The sequence below is a fragment of the Struthio camelus genome, chromosome 2, assembly GCF_040807025.1.
Source record: "Struthio camelus isolate bStrCam1 chromosome 2, bStrCam1.hap1, whole genome shotgun sequence".
NCBI classification, from domain to species: Eukaryota; Metazoa; Chordata; class Aves; order Struthioniformes; family Struthionidae; genus Struthio; species Struthio camelus.
This window is the reverse complement of record NC_090943.1, coordinates 31,709,773-31,731,481: the sequence shown is the minus strand read 5'-3', so window position 1 is coordinate 31,731,481 and position 21,709 is coordinate 31,709,773. Positions and strand designations below refer to the sequence as shown.

Here is a 21,709-nt window from a genome sequence, read left to right as displayed (position 1 = left end):
TTTACTTAACTCTTTCCATAGGCTTCTGAGTACATTTCTGTCACCATATCATTTTCCACTTGGCCGTTCTACCTTGCATTCTCTTGCTAGCTCATGTTTTTTCCTTCCTGTCTCCCAGCATATTTTGCTCCAGTTTGAAACCTTTTGATTTCTCTTTTACCTTTTCCTGTCTGTGATGTGGTTTGGCTTCCTTCCCTCTAGGACAATACACGATTAACCAATTTAACTTCGGCTGTGAAACGAATGAGATACCTTGCTGAATCGGGTTGACACCCACTGCTGCTGGATTAGCATTTATGAACTTTTTGCCAGGATATTTTACTCCAGAGCTTTTATTATGCCAGTTAAAAATTCTATCCCTGAACTGTAATTGATTCGACCATACGTCTGAGAAAGCATATATTATAGTTTTTTAAGTAGAGTAAACAGGTCTTTTGAGTATATTTAAACTCAGAATTTCAAGTAAATAGTTAAAAAACTTCATTCTTCATGACTGAATATCAGTGCCTAACCTTCCCAAACGTCGGGCAGTTAAGTCCTGACGTTACTTCTGAAGAACTTCTTATCTACAGTCTGCTTATATCCCAAAGTGAAGGGTGCTTCATTTTCCTAACCTGTAAACAGGATGAGGACAAAACTGAACAAGCAGAGAGGAAAAAAAAAGGGGGAGCATCTAATTAAGCAGCAGTTCTTTTCAAGCTGAACATGTCAAGCTGTTGTGCCAAAGGCAAATGTCACATTGAGATATATAAACAGGAGTTATAGCATAAAGAATCCATACAGTAATTCTTCCGGGGCTACTCGTCGCTAGTCGTGGGTCATCGGGGACGTGGTGGCTTTGGGCACAGGAAAGGCAATGAACCGGTCCGAGAGGATCCAGCAGTGAAGCAGCAGAGTGATGAGAGGTCCCTGGCTGAAGAAAAACCTGAAGGAATTGGGTTGTTTAGCTGAAAGGAGGGGCATCTGAGAGAAGAAGTGGAATGTCTTTGAGTATATAAAAACCTGACACAAGGAAGAACTGTTCTCCAAATATTATGGAAATATAGGAGGAGCAGGGAGGGACTTAATCTCAGCATTGCTGAATCGGGTTAAATTTTCTAATACTGGGAATGGTGAAGCTCTGGAAAAGACTGCCTGGGGAGTCTGTGGACCTTCCGTCTTTGAGGGTTTATAAGAATAGTTTGGAAAATGCATCTGCTGGGAATGACAGAGGTGACCCTGTGTTACTGTAGGGTAACACTAATACTGTAGGGGTGCTGACCGTGTAGCCTTCTGGTGTCTCTTCTAGCTCTGGTTTTCTGTGGTTGTTTAAGGTCTTGACCCCTGCTTGGTTAGGTGTCCACAGAAGGACTCTCAAAATGAGCTTGCTTAGGCAAACTCAGGTTTCGCCTACAGCACTGTCTCTGAGTGCTGGTCCAGGAAGAGGTTGCCTGTACCCTTTTCTACTCCAGCTTCTCATCACGCAGCCTGCCACATGCACCAGGCCACAAACGTCATTACTCCTCAAGCACATGGAATAGCTTATTAAACATACCAGTAGTAGGTGGCAACCAGCTAATCTGTTTGAAAAATCCCTGCATTTTTGAAAATCCCCTGCAATTTGAAATTATCAAATTTTGATAACTGTATCACTCAGAATTACTACATTAAAAAAAAAAAAAAAGCAAAGGTGGATGATTAAAAAAAGGAAACATACATGGACTGAATGAGGCTCTGATAAAAGGTAAAATAAAGATATAAGCATAGCTGGCAATCAATACCACACTTTTCTCATTATCTTAACACTCACTCCTGAGTTCTCTCAGATCAGTAACACTATCTTAATTTCAGTTATCTCAGTGTAGTACAGCATATATGTGCATTTTAGACCATAGAACCATTGCTCAAGGGAAATGGATGAAACCCCGTTGCCTGAGGCAGTGAAACAATAGCTAATACAATACAGGAGCCATTCTTCACAGGACAGAAAATGGCACAAATGATGTAATGGATATGTTCATGTCTAATGAGTATGATTTTACGTTGTAAATGCACAAAGGATTTCTAAAATAATAGTATCCCCATAAAGTTCAATATAGAATCTTTTTTTCCAATTGCATTTCTTTCTGTGAAAACAAGAAACTGAAATTTTATGACTCATGTGAGAAATTCTAGCAATGATACCTTGGCTTTTACAGACCTATCTATCTGTCATCTATATATCCATCTGTTTTCTTTATGCTGTGCTCTTCACTTTGCAGACAAATGCCTTATTCTATGATTGCCGTTCCAGAATATCAAGCAATAGAATTATTTTTTCTACCCAGCGTGTCAACGCAGCCTGCTCAAATGATTTTATAATCTCCATCATATAGTAACTGTGTTACTAAATAATATAGACAAGCAAGGTGACTGGAAGCCTGCCGTGCTCATGTGAAATGCTCTTCAGCTTGAATAGTCAATTTTCTGTGAGTTTTGACTTTAGCAATCAGAAACAATCAGCCCCCTGGTGCATGAGTGAACGAAGAAGAAAAACCCTCGGGCAAGTAATATTTTTGCAGAGGTAGCAAAATTGGTATGGTATAAAAAGGGTTACAAATAACAAGTTTCAGAGGGGTGCTCCAGAGAAAATGATTCTGTAAAGCTGTCAGCAAAATTTCAGAAAGGCAAATTCTCTAGACGCATCAGCACACCAAGCATGGTAAAGAGAAGTGAAACAAGAAAATCAAAGTGTAATTTATATACTTTATTGCTGAGTGAACAACACACGGTCTCCTGTGAAGGATGAATATTGGATTTTGTATTGCTCATTTTGCAATAATGTACATGTTACATGGTCTGTGTTTTCTTTCTGTTTCCTTTAGACTAATATTCTGGTGCACTGAAAATATTTTAAAAAATAGAAATGAAGTTATAAATTCTGTTGGAGAAGAGAGAATTCGGTAATTAATACAGACCTTAAAATGACTGATCTGGATAGCCAGCAAAACCTGGGCAGCAGTTGGGGTAGAGGGCAATACAGATCCTGTCAAACGTTTTCTGTCTTTCTGGTGCAAGTGAAATTTGCCAGAGATCACACAGAGAACTGTTAGATTAAAAACTGCAGATGTAGAAAAACAGCATTCAAATACTGACTCATTTGGAGTCACAGATCTATTTCATCATGCTGCACTATTAGAAACTGAGATGGTTGTGCCTTATGTTAAGCCTATCATGTTCTGTTTTTATATGTACTCTGGTTTTGGTAGCTTCTCCTTTGCCAGAATTTTACCATTCAGTCTCAGTTGTCTTCATGAGCAGACTTTTGGAAGAAAGTTTATTAAAAATATTTTGGCCGTTTTTGTACAAGCCTGGGAACATGTGTTTTGTTTTAGGACTCTCTGATTTGTACAACCAGTTACTGAGATGCTTTCTTAAGGTCCTGCTGGAACAGGGAAAGAATTTGAAGTTTGCAAGGATTTGGGCAGGTTATGGTCACAGGCACATAAGTCCTTTTAAGAACATGCTTCTCTCTAGAACTTGGAGCAGAACGAGAGATTTTTGCTGGGCTTGTGTGTTTTGCCACTTTGGCAGCAATTTTGAAATTCACTGACAAAAGTTCCCCTTTAGCTGTTGGCCTACACGCATGGTGACAGGCTATGACTGCTAAAAGTCAATTGGCTCAAATGGCTGTAAACAGGACGGTATTTAAAGCAGTTCTGCATTTATAACTAGCTAATAAGAAAAGATATATGTTCCCTGCAAGTTCTGCACTATTTCTTCTCTCACTTTCCATCATCTGGATGTAGATTGTTTACCTTGCTTAAGCTAGAACTAGAAAGCCCCTGCCTTGGAAGGGGGGAAAATGGAAGAGAGAAAGTAAGAAATGATCCCTGCCAGCCCTTTGGCTGCCATCCTGGTTAATAGTCCCTCAGCAGCATCTTTGTAGAGGAGACCTATGTGTGAAGCAGAATGCCGCTGATGACTCAAAATGGAGAACTGAAGAAGCCACAGTAAAAGTTCATTTATATACAGGTCTTCGTTTCATTAATGGGAAATCACATTGCACAAGAATAGCGGAGCATAATGGTGGCAAAGAAGAACGTCCAACCAAAATGTAAGAAATACCGATCCATTCCTGGTCAACTTGTTTGCCCTATACTTCTTGCTTAGAAATAGCTTTAAAAGAATCTGTTTCCTTCTCTGAGCTGCTCCGTAAGAGAGCAGACAGGAAAGGTAAAGCCAACAGTGGCTGCTGCAGAGAAGCTTCAGGGAGACAGGCTGAGGGAAGCTGAAGACGTAGCAATGTGGAGGGGCCAGCTTGTGCACGTGAAGGAGCATGAGTGAGCTTTGGCTTATCTCACTGAGGACCTTACAGGAACATGCTCACCTTTTTTATATTACTGGAAAGGCACCTCTGTAACTGTTTTGGTTGAGGAAGCCTCCAAGCTTACTATGCTGCAAGGGGTTGAGAAGCCGTAAGCTACCTGAGAACAGAACATTTGTAAATGTTATGTTTTTGGATAAGGAGCTACATACAGTAATCCTGATATATTAACTTGGAATTAGTCTGAGTCTGTGCTCTTAACAATTGTAGTACAAGGAAGAAGATAGTTGTCTTGGAAGAAAAAGATCCTGATAAGTACAAGCTGCAGGGTTATTGTCAGATGCATTTGGAATATAAGAATGTACAATATCATTAGAAAAAAGAGATGCAAGCATATTGCTTCCCTAACATTTTTCATTATGCTTTTAGAATTTCCATGAATTTGGAAGTCAGAAGCATCCTGTAGATTTTTAATGTGATTTTGGTGGAGACAGTGGTTTCTGTCCATAATATTATTCACCGGACGTTCCTTTCTGTTCTAAGTACCTGCTTCATCATTTTACTGAGGCTGCTGTTTTGACAGTGGCTTGTCAGTATTGCTATACATTCGATATACCATGCCAAAATCTAGGTTTAAGATGGAAACGTGCACACTGCACTGAATAATTGAAACACCATTTCTTTCTGCACGCCGTATTTTAACACTTTTTGTATACTGAATGGTCGTTTTGTTGTTTAAATGACATTCATATATTCTTGAGCAAAGCATCAAAACCAGACATGCTTCTAGAGTGTATTTTTATGCGAATATGGGCATTTGATTTTATTTAGCAAAGTGTAATAGCTTGTGTAATGATGGTCAAGCTACATATTCTGGCCATGAAGTCTATGGTTGTTGAATTTTGACCTCCCTTAATTTAATGGGAGATTAAGATAATCAGTGGTAAATGGAATTAGGCCCTGAAATCTCTAACAAAGATTCTTCTGCACCACACTTCTGGGCATCTTATCTGCCTCATTGTCAGAGAATTTGTCTATTAATTGACTTCAAGATGCCTAAGGAAAAAAATACTCTTGGAAAACCAATCAAGTGATACTTTTCTGAATTCTTTTAGTTCTTTATATTGATATCATACCTTAGTCTGTGATATACTATAGTAAATAGTCACATAAGTAACAAGCTAGAATGCATTATTTTGGGGGGATTGTTTTCTTCTTTCTCTTACATGACTGCTCAGTGTAGTCTTGGGACATAGAGTACTCCCTTGTCTTTTGGATGGACTTTATAAGGTCATAGCACAACCTGTGAGCTGTGTGTCCTCCGAGGAGGTGTTGTCGTGCAAGGAGCGGGGTTTGCACAGGAAGGGAAGTCACACAATTGTGCTTGCCTTGCAGATCTCCTGGAACAGCATCGCTGGGCACTGCTCCCACTGAGAATAAACAGCCAATCTAGCTCTTAATGTTGACCGCTTTGTCCAAATGTTGGAGACTGGAATTAAAGCACTGACACTGAGAAAACTAATACAGGGAGCAAATCTAAAATAGTACATAAACCACAACTAACATTATTAGTATATTTTTTTCTATTTTAACTTCAGTATTTGCATACTTTTAATCACAGAGTTTGTTGTTGTTTCTTTGCTGATAACTCCGTAAATCTAATTAGTATTTACTTTGGTCCTAAATAAAAATTAATGCTACATAGACAGTAAGAACAGGACAAAGTATTCCCACAGGCAAAGGGCAACCCTTTCTCTCCAAAAAATAAAGACGTTTTAATAAGTCATCTATGTAGACCATTGCCAAATAATTTTAAAATTAGTGCAGCAAGTTACCTATAACATTGGATGTGCATACATGTCGCCATATCATTGGAATGTGAAAGGTATTACCTCTTCCTAAAAACTGCTCTGTTTTCTTCTTGGTCTCTCATGGTATCTACAAAAGTACTGCAGCAGCTACTGTTGCCATTTATTTGGATGTAGTAGAACTTCCTGGTGCTTTGGCTGTATTAGCCGATGTATTTTTCCTTGGCAGAGTAGTTGTAATCTGTATTTTCTTCCATGGTTTGGAAGAATGATTGTGGGGGTTTGAGATTTTTTTTTTGTTTGTTTGTTTCAAAACTGTTTTGGCTGTGCATCTTTGTTGGCAGAATTAAATAAAATTGTGAAAGGATTATGGGAAAGTAGTCTTGTGAAAAGCACTTATCTGGACAGTACTTGAATTGTAAATGAATAAAAGAGTCTTCATTGTTTCTGTGACTATAACAGCCCATTTTACTGCGAGGTACTAAAGGTTTCTCAGAACAATATACAATATGGCCAATAATAAACAGTGCAGCTGTGGGAAAAATGAATCAGGACTATGTCATAAGGGATACTCATTACATTTGCCAATAGGAAAAAATACAGGCACGCTTTCACTAACTTCTTTAAAGGAACAAATGTGTACCAGCCATAAACTGAAACTCTCAAGGATGATTAGACTTTACATACTGCATTTTACATCTTCACAGAAAATTGTAGCTCTCTTGGGATGATTTAGACTCTGGATTTAAATCAGCTTTCTACTATTCTTGCTGTCTAACACCTGCTAATTAAACAAAACTACTTTTTTTCCATTTGTTTAATTCTATTTATGAGAAACGAAACTAGATTTTCTTTATACTGAACATTTTATCCCTTCAATTTGCTTCAAAATTCAACTGTACCTTTACCCCAGGAATGGTATAGAATTCATTTTATTGGGTTGTCTTAAAGGTTAATGGATCCAAAAGACTTTACAAATATTGTGAAGAGAATGCTGCATAGAAAATGTAATAGCTTGTTGTAACACATTGGGACTTTGTGCTTGTTTCTTGGCTCTGTAAGTTAACTCCTAAATCCCCATTTCTTATACGGAGTGTCTCTTAAGGTTCACAGAATCACACAGAATCACTGAATGATTGAGGTTGGAAGGGACCTCTGGTTCCATAGTAGTCAGAGAATGATGAGGAGACCCTTAACCATCAATATTATGATTTGAATTTGATCCTAAATAACACAAAGGACTCACTGAATTCCATATGAACATTGCTGGTTTTCCTTATAGCTCCTGGTGAAATCCAGGCCAGTAGAGTGATCATTCAAGGCTGTCTTAGAAAACTGCACAGGTGATTACCCCTCTTTCAAAGGTTGATTTGACCTTTAGACCAGACTGTCTGTTCCTGTGGGGTAGCTCCCTTGCTAGGCTTGCGAATCAGGCTGGGAGGCTGTAGCCAGATTTCCCAGTGGTGCAGGCATGCACTTTTCCAGGACATGACACTAATGTGCAATGTGATAATTTTTGACCCCTTCACCATGAGGTGACAGTTACAAGAAGTAGATGTGGTCTTGGGAAGTATATCTAAGGCTCTCTCATTTCTTTAAGTAGTCTATCGTGCTTTTAGGAAACCTGGGAAAAGTAAGATATTCTTGTATCAGTTGCTTTACTATTTTAAGCATTCATTGGGATTTGGATGCATCTTTTTTCATGGTTTAGGGTGTCTTTCAAGGACCTATTTTACAAACTTAAGTGCTTCCCCCCCCCCCCCCCCCACAAATGCACTTCTGAATCTTTGCCAAAAGCTTCCTCTAGCTTTGGTTTGCCCTTCAATCAAAAAAGCAACCTCTATAAGTCTACCTCCTTGTGTGTGTGTGTGTGTGTGTTTTGGTTTTCAGGTGCTAAACTAACATCTAGCTCTGGTGTTCTCTGAGCGATTTTTCACAGCTCCAAGTCTTTTTTTCTGCAGACAAGTTGTTTGGTCGAAGGAGCTTGTATGTCAATAGTTTTCATCTTGTGGCTGGTGGAAAAGATTGAAAACTATTTTGCTAATGGTGTTTAATGATACAGCATTTCATGAGATCAGCCAGAATTCAAGAAAGACTCTTATGGTTCCTTTTGATACAACTGATTGTAAGAGATTGCTGATGCTTTGTGGGCCACACAGGGCTGGGACTATGTCCTCTGTGGATGGTTAAATTATTCTGCTCTGAGAGTGTCTGCCTTTTTTTTTTTTTTGTCTGCCAAATAATCTTTGCTTTTGTTCCTTAGTATTTAGATGAAGCGACTTTAAAAAGTATTAAAGGAGTCTGAATTTGTCATTAGCATGTTGATTGTACTTTGATCTAAAGCCTTCGGAAGCAGCTCCCTTTTTCTTGCTAAATTGCTGAACTACCTCATATAATACTCAGTATAGGTTTCGTCCAGTCAGTTATTCTTGGTTTTGATTAAGCCTTCTCCACTTCTCTCCAGTTATTTCATTCATTCCATCTCGAGTATATATTATATAAACAGGTTATCGTAATAATTATGTTGTTGGGGTTTTATTTGTTTTGGAATACAAGCAGAGCTTGTATTCTTTGCTAAACATGAAGCAGTTGTGTTCAAAAGTAATGAGAGAAGTCCTTTCCCAGAAATTCTGGCAATGGACTTTTCAGCAGGCGGAGGAGGGATCATTCCTCTTACTGATCACTAAAGAATTTGTGATAGCTAAACCCTGGGATATTTCATAACATTACAGAGGCAAGGGGAGGAAGAACAGCGCTACTTCCTGTGCTGTTTTTTGGTCTGATGATGTAGGTGTTAGATGTGTTTTGACGATGCCTGCTGCACTAAGCCCTCCTTAAGGTAGTTAGATACAGGAGCATCTATGTTCCAGCTGTGGGCTGAGGTTAGGTCACGCAGTGGTGTGGGATAGACCCACGGGTGCACCTGCAGGGCACTTAAGAGCCACAGGAGCAAAGAGCTGGTGGACATAAGCCACCATCACATCTAGCGCTAATCCAAGCTTTAAAGATCAGTTTTAAATACACATGTAAAATTCTACCTGAGTCCTTTCTCAAGCCAGATATAACTCATGACTTTTGTTGCTCAAGAGTGCCAAAACCTTATGTTGGCATCAGTCTCCCTCCTGAACTGTAGCCATGTTATTCATTTCAGAACAATGGAAAACTTTGTATATAATCAAATGGGAAATCAGCCAGGAAGAAGAATATATATAATCAAAATTACAGGAAAATGTTTACAGTGAGTGAAAATAAGGAATAATAGCTGACAAAATATCATTTAAAAAAAAAACCCAAAGCTGAATATTGATAATGATGAAGGAATAGAGAAAATAAGACAAAATAGTGGAAAAATTATTGAAGATATTATTTGGCTTACATTGATCTTGTCTGTTGGGGTATATTACATTATAAGTAAAAACATTAAATTGCAATTCTTGTTAAATATGAACACTGATGAATGAACTGAGTATTGTAAATGACTTTTTCTCCACTATAGAATCTTACATTGAAATTGCAAATCCTGTTGCATTTGAGCGTGAAGAGTAGCTGTAATGAGAAAAGCACCAAATTATAAGGTTGATCATCAAAATGATTTCTCTTGAAAATATTGGATGCGTGGACCCATATTTCCATTAATTTGGAACACTGGCCAAATATACTAATCTGCAGACACTTTGGGAAATTGGACCATCCTCAAATCCAGGCCATCTTTTCTCATTTATGTACCAAAGTTGCACGTGAAGTATGAAGACTGGGTTACAACCTGTAGTTGCAGAATATCACAGAATCACAGAATGGTTGAGGTTGGAAGGGACCTCTGGAGATCATCTAGTCCAACCCCTCTGCTCAAGCAGGCTCGTCTCGAGCACGTTGCCCAGGATCGCGTCCAGTGCTCAGTCACCCTCACAGCAGAGAAATTTTTCCGCATGTTCAGATGGAACTTCCTGTGTTTCAGTTTGTACCTGTTGCCTCTTGTCCTGTTGCTGGGCACCACGGAGAAGACTGGCCCCATCCTCTTGACACCCTCCCTTCAGATACTTGTACACATTGATGAGATCCCCTCTCAGTCTTCTCTTCTCCAGGCTGAACAGGCCCAGCTGTCTCAGCCTTTCTTCACAGGAGAGATGCTCCAGTCCCCTCAGCATCTTTGTAGCCCTCCACTGGACTCTCTCCAGGAGTGCCATGTCTCTCTTGTACTGGGGAGCCCAGAATTGGACACAGTGCTCCAGGTGAGGCCTCACCAGGGCTGGGTAGAGGGGGAGGATCACTTCCCTCCACCTGCTGGCAACCCTCTGCCTAATGCACCCCAGGATATCATTGGCCCTCCTGGCCACAAGGGCACACTGCTGGCTCATGGTTAACTTGTTGTCCACCAGCACTCCCAGGTCCTTCTCTGCAGAGGTACTTTCCAGCAGGTCAACCCCCAGCCTGTCCTGGTGCATGGGGTTTTTCCTCCCCAGGTGCAGGACCCTGCACTTGCCTTTGTTGAACTTCATGAGGTTCCTCTCCGCCCACCTCTCCAGCCTGTCCAGGTCCCTCTGAATGGCAGCACAGTCTTCTGGTGTGTCAGCCACTCCCCCCAGTTTTGTATCATCAGCATATAACTATGCTCTTATAAAATGGGACTAGCTGAAAGAGAACTCTTAGGCCTATCAAAGAGATGATCAAAGAGGGAGATTGCAGAAGCGTTAAAACTTACAAATGTTATGGAAAAAGTGAACACAAGTATAGTTATGCAAGGCCTAAAGCTAGAAAATGAAATAAACAGAGCGACTTCAGAGCAAAAAATAATTATCCACAATTAATAGTAAGTAATAAAGTTACAAAACTTATTGTTCCCAAGATGTTGGGGAAGCCGTAAGTTCATCTAGGTTCAGATAGCAATTAGATAAATTCATGGAAGAAGAATCTATAAAGGGCTCTTAATTGCAAAGATACAGCTTCCTGTTCAGGAAGTCTTAAAACCGCATTTTGCTGCAAAGGGAAGGGTGTGTTGCAAAAGTATGGCTTGCCCTCTTTCCATTTTTGCCCTTTTATTGGCTACTGCCAAGTCAGATATCATTTTGCATGGATTACTGCTTAGAACCATTCAGCCATTCTCATGCTGTTATTTATCTTTTCTCATTAACTCTTTCTGCTGATCAGTCCAGCAAAAGTAGACAATCTCTTAGTTGTACAAGTAGGATATATAGCTCTTGGAGTAAAATGAGTCTTACTGCCCTGATTGAAACATTTTTTTTTTTCCTAGTCATACTGGCTAAACTTGAGAGATCGTATGTCCAGCTTTACCTACTGAAAAAAGTAAAAACACCCTCCTCCCCCCCCAAACAACAAAATGTTCTTGGTTGGGCTTATAGAAGAGGGCATACCAATTGTCCGTACCATGACTTTTCTGAATAGCTTCAAGTAGTTGTGAGACTAAGCTTACAGACAATTGAACAGGTCATTGGCATATGAAATCAAGTTATCCTGATTTTTAAAATTTGTAAACACAGTATTTACTCTCTAACAGAAATTTGTCCTCAAAAAGCATTGTTCTACCTCCTGACTAATCTAATTTTACACATCTAAAAGCTTACCTCCCAGTAAAGAGACTGATTTCAACTACACAGCTTGCTCATTAGTACACAGTTACCATGATGCAATTTGCTCCAGGCTTATGCCTCAAGTTTCAGTCTCTATTTGTGTGCCCATAGCCTTAATTATCTTTTAAATTACTTTGCCATCCGTAGGGAGGATTTACTACCCAAAGCAAGATGTATTTTTTATTTATTGCTGTAAGAGCAGAAGTAAGGCTACAGAACGTGAGTGAACACAAATTCCTGACCACACATCTCCCAGAGAGGTTGAGCAGCAATTATGTTCTGTATTTTACTCTGTGAACTAGCACTGCCTTTTTCCTTTAGTTCATTTATCTAAATCCAAGTTTTTGAGATCAGGAGTAGTTTTGATGCTGGCTTACTAGCAACAGGACTCATTCAGCCTCTGTGACATTTTGCTTAGGATTGCCTTCTCTTTCCACTGTATCATCTACCTGTTTATATACCATAAACTTCAATCCCCCACTATACTTGTGTTTTGTCTTAAATGGCACTTCCTCGATCCACAGCATTACCTCAGATTATATAATGCTGTCTCTCCTGTTGAAAGACAGATGCTGAGGAGACTGTCCTTTGACTGATTTTGCTGGATTGAGAGTAAGTTGCTGTAGACTTTTTCCCTTATACCACCTCTTCTTGTAACGAGTCTGCCCTCTTGACTATCAGAGCATCTTAACTCAACTCACGTACATTTCTTTGCTCCCCCAAGCAGTTATCTGGCCAGAATTAGCATGGTGATTGGGCTAAACATTTGGCACTCCCTGCCCTATCTGCACAGCTGTCTTTACTTATGTGTGCTTTAAGGTGGCTGGAAATACACAGAGGATGGAGGTGTTTGATGCAGAACTTGTAGTGATTTGGATGGTATCAGGAATATAGAATTATAATTTCTATTAACTGTCTAAAACATTTGTGATTTCAATTCAGAACTTAGAGGTTTTCTGTATTTGTACAAAGAAAATTATAACGTATATGAAAGCTTTATTCTGGGGGTGGAAGGGAGGTGTGGAAGCCCTCCTTCCTTTAAATGATCTCAGCTGTTTACCTGGATATTTCTTTTTTCGGAAATCACTGGGTAATACATAGGAATTCTATGAGTTCTGTCTTGAGAGTCATCAGCTCTCATGCTTTACCCACTTTGTTATATAAGATCCTTAGATTTTTAGATTTATATATAAGATCCATAGATTTTTAGCTTCTGATCTGTTACCTGTCCATTTGCTTTTACTCCTGTCAGAAGATTCATCCAACTTCGAGTAATTAAATCTGAGTCATGAATCCTTGGAAAGTGCAGAGTACTCCACATGGAATGAAGTTTCACTGTGAGTTATTGGTGGATATCAAATATGGAACTTTAGGTACTGAAACCACCCAACTATTTTGTGTGACAAAGGGAAATTCCCAGCTTTCACTTACGAATCAATCTATGCAGTTGCTCAGATCAAATATTTAAAGGAAGTGTGATCAAACTAGTCAGCTAAGGTATCACGTGTGCTGAACTTTAAAAATGGCACATTTCAGAATTAGCATTTTTCTATAAAGTAGTATTAATAATAGTTTAATTATGAATGTCTGGGTATATATATAGCTGTCTTCATGTCTTCACAGTTATCTACAGTGAAAGGTTATGAGAAGGATCTACTTCTCTTGGTAAGAAAAAGATTGAAAATCCTTTGTAAATCTTTTGAAGGTGTCAAGAATCAAATAAGAAATAGAAAAAAATGCTTGAAAAATGACAAGGGACTTCTGGAACATCAAATTTATTGTTCCCAAATCTCTTGTGAAATGGAAGATGTATAGAGATGCAACATAAAATTTTGTGCAGATTAATTCAGTTTCAGGTAACTGAAATGCGTGCACCTGGGACAGGGAAAGGTGGTAATGGGCAGAAAGGTTGGTAGTCTAACCTGGAAAGATCTTTAACTCCAAAGAGACTGAAGCACTTCCACAATCATTTATTTAACTAAAGATTTTTACTCTTTTGTTTAGATAAATTTATGTTACTGAAAGTTTAAAGGTGATGTTTCTTTAGTTCCTGCTTCATCCAGTACTAAGAGTTACAGGTCTTGCAATCAAGTATGTCTTCTCCTGCTGATTGCAAGATGAAAGAAAATGTGATAATGGCTATTTGCAATTAACTCCCTCAGTTTCTCTAATTTGTTCAAAGAAAACCAAGTGTTCAGGAAGAAACAGTAGCTAATTTGCTTGTGTGACACTTCTTTTGCTAATTGTAACTGCCTCTGCCATCTCAGAAAAGTAATAGTTGTTAAAGAGATTGTTTGCTGGTGACTTACAACAATATCAGTTACTTGTGAGTAATTCCATAATACTGCAAGGGGAGCATGGTGTTAATAAGCATACAAGAAAGAGAATAGATAACTCACTTTGCCTCTTGTTTTCCCATGCAGTAAAGTTTCTCTCCTGGGTACCAGCAGTGATAATGGCAGATGCACGTGAGCCTGGCTGCTTTTTGCAGTCCATTCCCCTTGTCTCCCTCCAGCATCCAAAGTTAATGTAGTATGGATATTGGGGAGTATATCCCTGCCTAGTCATTTTAGTATCTGTATATGGACCTGTTATGTACAAATTGGTGCCACCGCTTTTTGGAAGTACTTTCATTTATCTTTTTTAAACTGATTGCCTACTAATTTCATCAAGTGTCCCTAATTTTAATATTACAAAATGTGGTAAATAGCAGTTCAATACAGTATTGGATATATTGGGCCCCCACAGTTTTTCGGAGCAACCAAATTGTCATAAATATCCATTATTCTCTATTATTGTCTATTCCTTAAAAAAAAAGACGACTAAGTCTTTGTTGTTTTGTTTACAGAACAGAATATTCCATTGTGCCATCTGCAGTGCAGATAAATCTTTTTCCTGACTGTTTATCTACTTCACAAGCCAGAAGTTTGTACCGAAACAAACATGACAAATGGGTCTATTTGTAATTATAATTAAAGAGTTAAACTTATGATCAGCTTAATTGTATTTTAGCTTCTCTACAGCTCTTTTTCCTATTGTGAATCAAGCTGTAAAGTAGCAATGAGGTAATTTCTAGCTAGAGCATAACATTCAAAAAGACAGAGACATTTAGAAAGAAAAATCTTACTGACAATCTGTATAATATGTGAGGGAAGCAATCAGATGGAGAGAGGAAATGGAACGACGGCCTCCAGGAAGAGCAGGGAATTAAGGCTATGGTTTCACTATAGCAGGGAAGGCTCTATTTTAATAGAGAGATCATCCCCTTGAGCTAATGACCTTTTAGACCATGAGGTATTATTATGGCAATATACCAGCTGTAACAAGGTCAATTATTAGCGACCAAGCATTCAATATATTTGACACTGCATTTTCAAACAATTTATAGTCTGGAAATAAGGAGAAGATGACACTGACCACTTGATTCTCTTCAGAAACATTTTGTGACCATCTCTGTTATTGATCCTTCACTTCTTTTTTGTTCCAAGCAGAAGTAATAGAGCAGATCTAAAAATAAAAATTAATGGTAAAAATTAATTTATTTCTTCTTTTGTACTTCTACATGTCAGTGAAGATCTATATTTTAATTTAATCACAGATATGGCTATGTTGATTATATATAACTATAGCAAATCTTATGTATCTGTTTTGAGTCAGTTTAATCAAAAGTACTTTTGTCTCAGTTTCTGAGATCAAATACTTGTGGATTGGAACTTAGCAGCGTTACAAATATTTACTGATATGCCTGGTGCAACGGACAGCATTTTTCTGTAGGAGTTCATGACCATCTGTGAGCACGTGCTGAAAATTTTAATGCTCTCTTACAGCTTTTGCAAACAAGACAAGTTGCCAATTACTTTCCAGTCCTGCGTGATCACTAAGGAGTGTCAGGTGTCCGAATGGTCTGAATGGACCCCGTGCTCCAAAACTTGTTTTGACATGACAACCCCTAAAGGGAATCGTACAAGGACACGGACCATTAAACAGCTTCCTATTGGCAGTGAAAGTGAATGCCCAGAATTAGAAGAAACGGAACAATGCGTTTCTCAAGGAGATGGTGTGGCACCGTGTATTATGTAAGTTGGCTCCTTTCAGTTCTCCTGATGCTAAAATGAATAGTTTAAATTAGGCGTGCGAGGGCTGGGATCTTAATATCACCCAAATCATTATTAAAGCTGCTTAGAAATAATAGATTTGTTTTTTTATGTCTTTTGCATATTCAGTGCTGTTCTTCAAAGGCTTAAATCTGGAAATAACTGCTATTATTGTGAAATCACTTCTGCTCTAAATGTGGGAAAAGTAACAAATGCATATATCTTTGTTAGTGTTAAATTTTTACAGGAAAACATGTTTGTATGAACATGGACGCACGCAAGGGCCATAATAAATCAATTTTATTTATTTATCGGTGATCTTTATCCTGCATAACATTTCTTATAGAATCATTGTTTTCTGAAATACTCTATTTGCAGACAAAATGTGGACCATGAGAAAGAGTGGATAAAAATCTGTTTAGCAGCCAGACTTTTTTTAGTGAGACTTCAATTAAGGCAGGACTGGACCCCCGACGAAAAGTGGGAGAGGCTAAAAGCAGCAGTAAATAAATTAACCCTGTTTAAAGTTTAGGAGAAATGACAGCAAGCACTCTATATGCAAGAGATTGATCTAATCCTTATCAACTAATTGAGATTAATATTAGAGTCCCAACTGTGCTTTTTCTTTATCAGACTGAAAAGAGGGTCTGGGGAAATGTCATTTGATGTTAAGCCATTTTGCATCTGTATGCCTAACTGTGATGCATAATTTTCATTTAAGAGCTGAAATGTCATCTTTCCCCATCTCCAGCCACGTTGGGAAGCAGTTCACTTGATTTAGCCCTACGTACTTTTTGGGTAGAGAATTCTGTGGCATTTCTTGCAGTTTGTAATCCTGATTGGGGTTTAAACTTGGAGTCACAGATCTCCTTTCTTGTGCATTCACTGATTAGTAAGCTCACAGCTTCTCATTATTCATCAGTACCCAGCAGGGAGGCCTCAGCACTGCAGAGAAGCCATCTTCATCTTGACAGTGAAAAAGGAACTTAATGAAATGTTTTCTGAAAAAAAAAAAAATACAATTATAGTTTTACCTTGATATTCAGGGGAAACTTCTGTGTGTCTTATCAAGGATGAACTAGAAGTTTTGGGAGTTGGGTTGCTTTTTTTTTTTTCTTTCCCCCATCTCCTCTTCTAGCTCTTATGTTTCTCAGTGTGCACATTTGTTTGATATTTTTATTTTATTTCATATTAACTGTCTAGCTCGAAACAAATGCTGAGAGTCACAGTCTTGAAAGTTAGCTTATCTAAACATAGACCTGTGTTTCTCTGTATATGAAGATTTTCTTCACTCCAATGGAATATTTATATGTACAGTATGTTTCAGGAATTGGACAGGAAAGATCTGCCTAAAAAGTAATGATTCGAAAGTGAAGTAACAGAGACAATGTTTCCACTTGCATGGAATATCAAACTTAGTGCATCTTTATGCACGAGAAATTGTGGGGCTCCGTCCTTTTAGAAAAAAGATGAAAAAGTTAAGGTATTTTGACTTGCATAACTTAGTGCTGGGTAACATGGCTTCACGTTCTTTAAAGACCTTATTCACCAAATTTGATGCAGGTATGGTTGGAGAACCACAGAATGGACAGACTGCCGTGTTGATCCTTTGCTTAGCCAGCAGGACAAAAGGCGAGGAAATCAGACAGCGCTGTGCGGAGGTGGCATTCAAACCCGGGAAATGTACTGCGTGCAAGCTAATGACAATCTCCTCTCCTATTTAAATACCCTCAAGGAAAAAGAAGGTAAATTTGATTCACTTGCAAGTGAATTAGTATGAAATCAGAGCACTTCAGCATTCCAGAGCTCCTTGACATCCTATGTCTTGTCACAAGTGCCTTGTTTCATTACGAGTTACTGTCATCTATGCTTAAAAAAAAGCTAGTTGAAATGAAAATATTTAATTGCAGGAGCAGAGATTTCATTATTTATTCTGCAAATGTTGGTTCCTAGCTATGAATTACTTTTTCTTAATACTTACAGCAAAATGTTGTCTTACATGTAGGATGTCTGTCAGTAAAAAAAAGATCATGGGAACATGGGTTAGGAATCCTAAATTCTAAATCTTAATCTGCTTTGAATATCCTGCGTGTCCTTGAGCTGGCCGATGTACTTTTGAGGTTTGACGTGCAGGCAGAATATGCAAACGCTGGCATGTAAACTCAGTGTAGAACTATATGAAAAATACATATTTTTTCATCCTCAGGGAACTGATTTTTTTTCTTTATTTGGTCAAGTATTATCTTAAGTCATTTTGAGGCCTTTAAGTCAACACAATTTCATGGGTTTATTTCCCAAACTGAAAGATGGAAAAGTTTATTCCTGAAGAACTTGCTTGAAATTACAGTGCGTATGCAGGCTGTACGGCTACTTAAGAAAAGAGAGAATAGTTTATGTGAAAAGTTCTTCAGTTTGTTTGGAAATGTAATTATTAAAGAACAAAACTTGAATATTTTGTATGACTTTTACTACTGCAGAATAATGCAGTACTATAATTTAGAAAGGACAGTGAATTAAACTAATTGCATTTACCTGATTAACTTAAATTTTATATATTGTCTTCTATAGCTGAATTATACAAATACTCATGATTATTAAAAATATATATATAGCTTCATACACCAGGAAAAGAGACATCCTTAAATCATTCATGTGTAATCAAACATTTAGAACAGAGTTGACCCAACTGCAATCTAATGAGATTTCTGTTGTGGGTTAATGTACTCTTGAAGTTTAGTGTAGAGGTAGAGTTTATGGAGAATGTCGATGCCAAAATGCATTTCAGCACGACTGCTTGGATCAGTAGGGTGTGACTGGTACGCTCGATGGGCCCCACATCTGTATTTATTACAGAAGAAGTTATCAAGCCATTTCATTTATTGCAAATCAGCTTCAGCCCAGGGGCTCTTAGCAAGCCACTGCTGTGGAACAAAGTTTAGATGCCCCTGCCTTAGAGTAAAGGAGTAAGAATTCTCGGCTAAAAGAGAGGTAACAATAAAATCAGGGACAGCTTACTGTTCAGAATAATGATTAGGATTTGGGTAGCCTGTGAAGTCTTGCTGGCTTAGGCTGGTGTGAAATCTGTCCTTATCAGAATGTGACAGGAATATGCAGAGCCCGTCAGGAGGTAATCTCTGTAGGCCCCGGAAAGCTGATTAAAATGTAACTAGTCTTTGGATGCATAAACATGAGAACAATTTTTTCAAGAGCTCAAACTAGGGGTGAAGTGGATTTTAGTTTAAAAACCTCTAGGGATGTTTCCATGTTAGGGACAGATTTAAAGAGTGCCGCTTCTTCACCCTTCTTTTCTCCCTCTCTCTCTCTCTTTTTCCCCCACTTCAGATTCAGAGCAGGGGAAAAGTGATACAATGCGTCTGCGTCCTTGCAGAAGCAATTAAATCCGTGCCTTTAAAAATGATATGATACATAAGACGGGGCGTGATTGCAGATGGGACAAAAGGGGAGGGACATCTACTGTTCCAGCAGTGGGAAACGCCTTCGTTCCAGTGTAGCTTGCCGTTCCTAATAGTGTTGTCGCAGGAAGGCTGCTTTGAAGACCTCAATTCTCATATACTCATGGTGGCGTTTCCCTGTTATTTCAGAAAGTCAGTCACAGAGCAAGTCGAAGGCTAGTGCTGCACCACTGCTATCGATCACTTTTGAAATAACAGGTAGGTAAATTAAGGCCGTTGACCTGGCCTTTCGTTCAAAAGTGTGCAAAGGAGGCAATGTCCCTTTTGGGGGAACCATGCTGGCTGTGTGTGTAGTAACAGCTCTAAAACAGCTTACTGAAATTGTGTGTTCTCATAGAGTTAAAAATTCTGGAAGAAACAAAAGATCAATTTGAAAAGTGAAAGGCCTGAACATAAACTGATGGAGGGCGTGAACCACCTGCGACCTAAGAGCAGCTCCTTTTCGTCACTCTTTAATCAGTTTTAGCAAGTGACTAGTTTTGTCTCGATTCTAAGCTTCGAGTCCAGCCCTTTTTGCAGATTTGAAAAATTGAGTTATGGCCCCAGTAGGAATTTGAACTTCAGATACTTACTTGTGCCTGAATTCCTAACAGCATTTGGCTTTGTATAATCCTTCATATCAGAATTTATACATTTAGACTTGAGGAAGAAGAGGGAGTGTTGGATATAGTAATTAGATAGCTGAAAATCCAGATTGCTGGATGCCTCTGTTATTCTGCCCTTTACTTGACCCTGATTAAAGTAAATAGTACAAACTCTTTTCACCTATCTATTTAACTAGTTCAGTCCTGAATTTTCTCTCACAGTAAACCTTTGTGGTAGAGTGTATAGTCTTTTTCAAAGTACCTTTAAAACTCTTTGTGCAGAATGAGCGTGGGAGGAGAGTTTCTTTAGATGCATACATTTATTCCACATCTGCAAACACACTCATTATCCCACTAAACACAAAGGACCTGCTTACATGCATAGAGTTAGCTGGTTGCTCGGAGGGCCAGGTCCTGAATTACCTATGTTTTCATAACACCACGAATAGTTATAGAAAACGGGAGAAGAATGTGTACGCTTCCGTTGTTGATCACAGTGCGTTTTGGGCTTAGGCTTCTCTGTTTTTTTGGAAGGAGGACAGTTTAGTCAGAGAAGTATCGCTCCGTTGGTTGCTGTGAAACTGGTGCAAGTCATGGCCAGAAAGAGGAAAAGGAAGCTGACTCCGCTTTTGCTGGTTCAGGCACAAACAAATGGTCTCTTTGTGCCAGCTTGGTCATTACTGGGCACTGATCTGTTGGTGGTTCCTGAAGGAGAACGGGGAGGTTGAGGCCTCAATAAGTACAGCAAATGCTTAAGAACAGAACTGAGTTTTGTCTTTTTCAGCTATTTTTAAAACGTAGTCATTGAGTTATGAATATACTTCTTTTGTTTTATCTTCTTTTTTTTTTTTTTTTTTTTACTTTTTTGAACTATGTTTTATGACATTAGTTAGGGACCTGTTCAAGCGCTGGAGAGCCTAGAAAAAGCTCTGCTGATCTATGACTGCGTTCTGGAGATTATTGTTCACTCTTTTCCAGCCATCCACTGGTAGTTTCAAAGGAACAAATCTTAGCTTGTTGGGGTTTTTTGTTTGGTTTTTGTTTTTGTTTTTTTTAAATTTATCCCAGTTTGAAGAGGAGGAGATGTTCTATAAGGGGATAAAATATAATCAGCTAAAATTTGGTTGGATGGTTGGAGGACAGGGTGACTGAATCTCATGTTGGTTTTTAAGCAAGTACCTCAAACCTGAAATTCGTTCAAAACTGAATGTAACTTTTTAGATGGACTAAAGGAGAAAGAATTGACTGAAAGGCATTCAGTTTTCTTTCCATTTTTGACCAAAATTTGGTCAAATGCCACCCAGTCTAATCAGCATTCGGCATCGCTGCCAAGGAATAAAACACAATCCTTATTGCCACCACAAGAGAATACGAAAAGACAGAGATAAGACGAGGATTTAAACTATAAATTTCTGCATCCAACATCATGTCTCAAAGCATCTTTGCTAGAAAATGAGCAACAAAAATTGAGTTTGTTAAAACTTCTGTGAAGCTGGAAGAAAAACATTTAAAGTAATCGGAATGAGGTGTTCCTACAATATCCAGGGAAAGATAAGTTTTCTCATTTTACTGTCATTTCGAAAAAGAATTCTGAATAATCCAGGGTGAAGTAAACCCTGAGTCTTCAATTATGAAAACATGTTTATGTAACTTGGAAAATAACTTTTCTCTACTAATATTGTATTCTTTTTTTTTTTTTTTTTTGAAAGCAATACGTAATAGACCTGGTAGCAAGCCCCTTGTACACTACTGATGTGCCAAAAGCAGCATTTCAAAAACTTTTTGGCATTTTGACAGATATATTAATACCACTTACCTGTTCCCAAAGCACTTCTTGTTTCCCTTACCCTCTAAATGAATGATGGAAATGGCAGATGTTT

General features: G+C 38.5%; 1 protein-coding gene across 5 annotated transcripts in view; it reads left to right on the top strand.

The window, feature by feature from the left end:
* THSD7A (thrombospondin type 1 domain containing 7A) overlaps nt 1-21,709 on the top strand; it is a 287,638-nt gene that overhangs the window by 162,363 nt on the left and 103,566 nt on the right. For 4 of the 5 annotated variants that reach the window (XM_068934979.1, XM_068934982.1, XM_068934978.1 and 1 more), the window contains 3 exons: nt 15,506-15,754; nt 17,336-17,517; nt 19,375-19,443. In XM_068934979.1, the coding sequence (XP_068791080.1) occupies nt 15,506-15,754; nt 17,336-17,517; nt 19,375-19,443 (500 nt within the window). The remainder of the gene's footprint in view (nt 1-15,505; nt 15,755-17,335; nt 17,518-19,374; nt 19,444-21,709) is intronic. The other variant, XM_068934981.1, reaches the window with a different exon arrangement.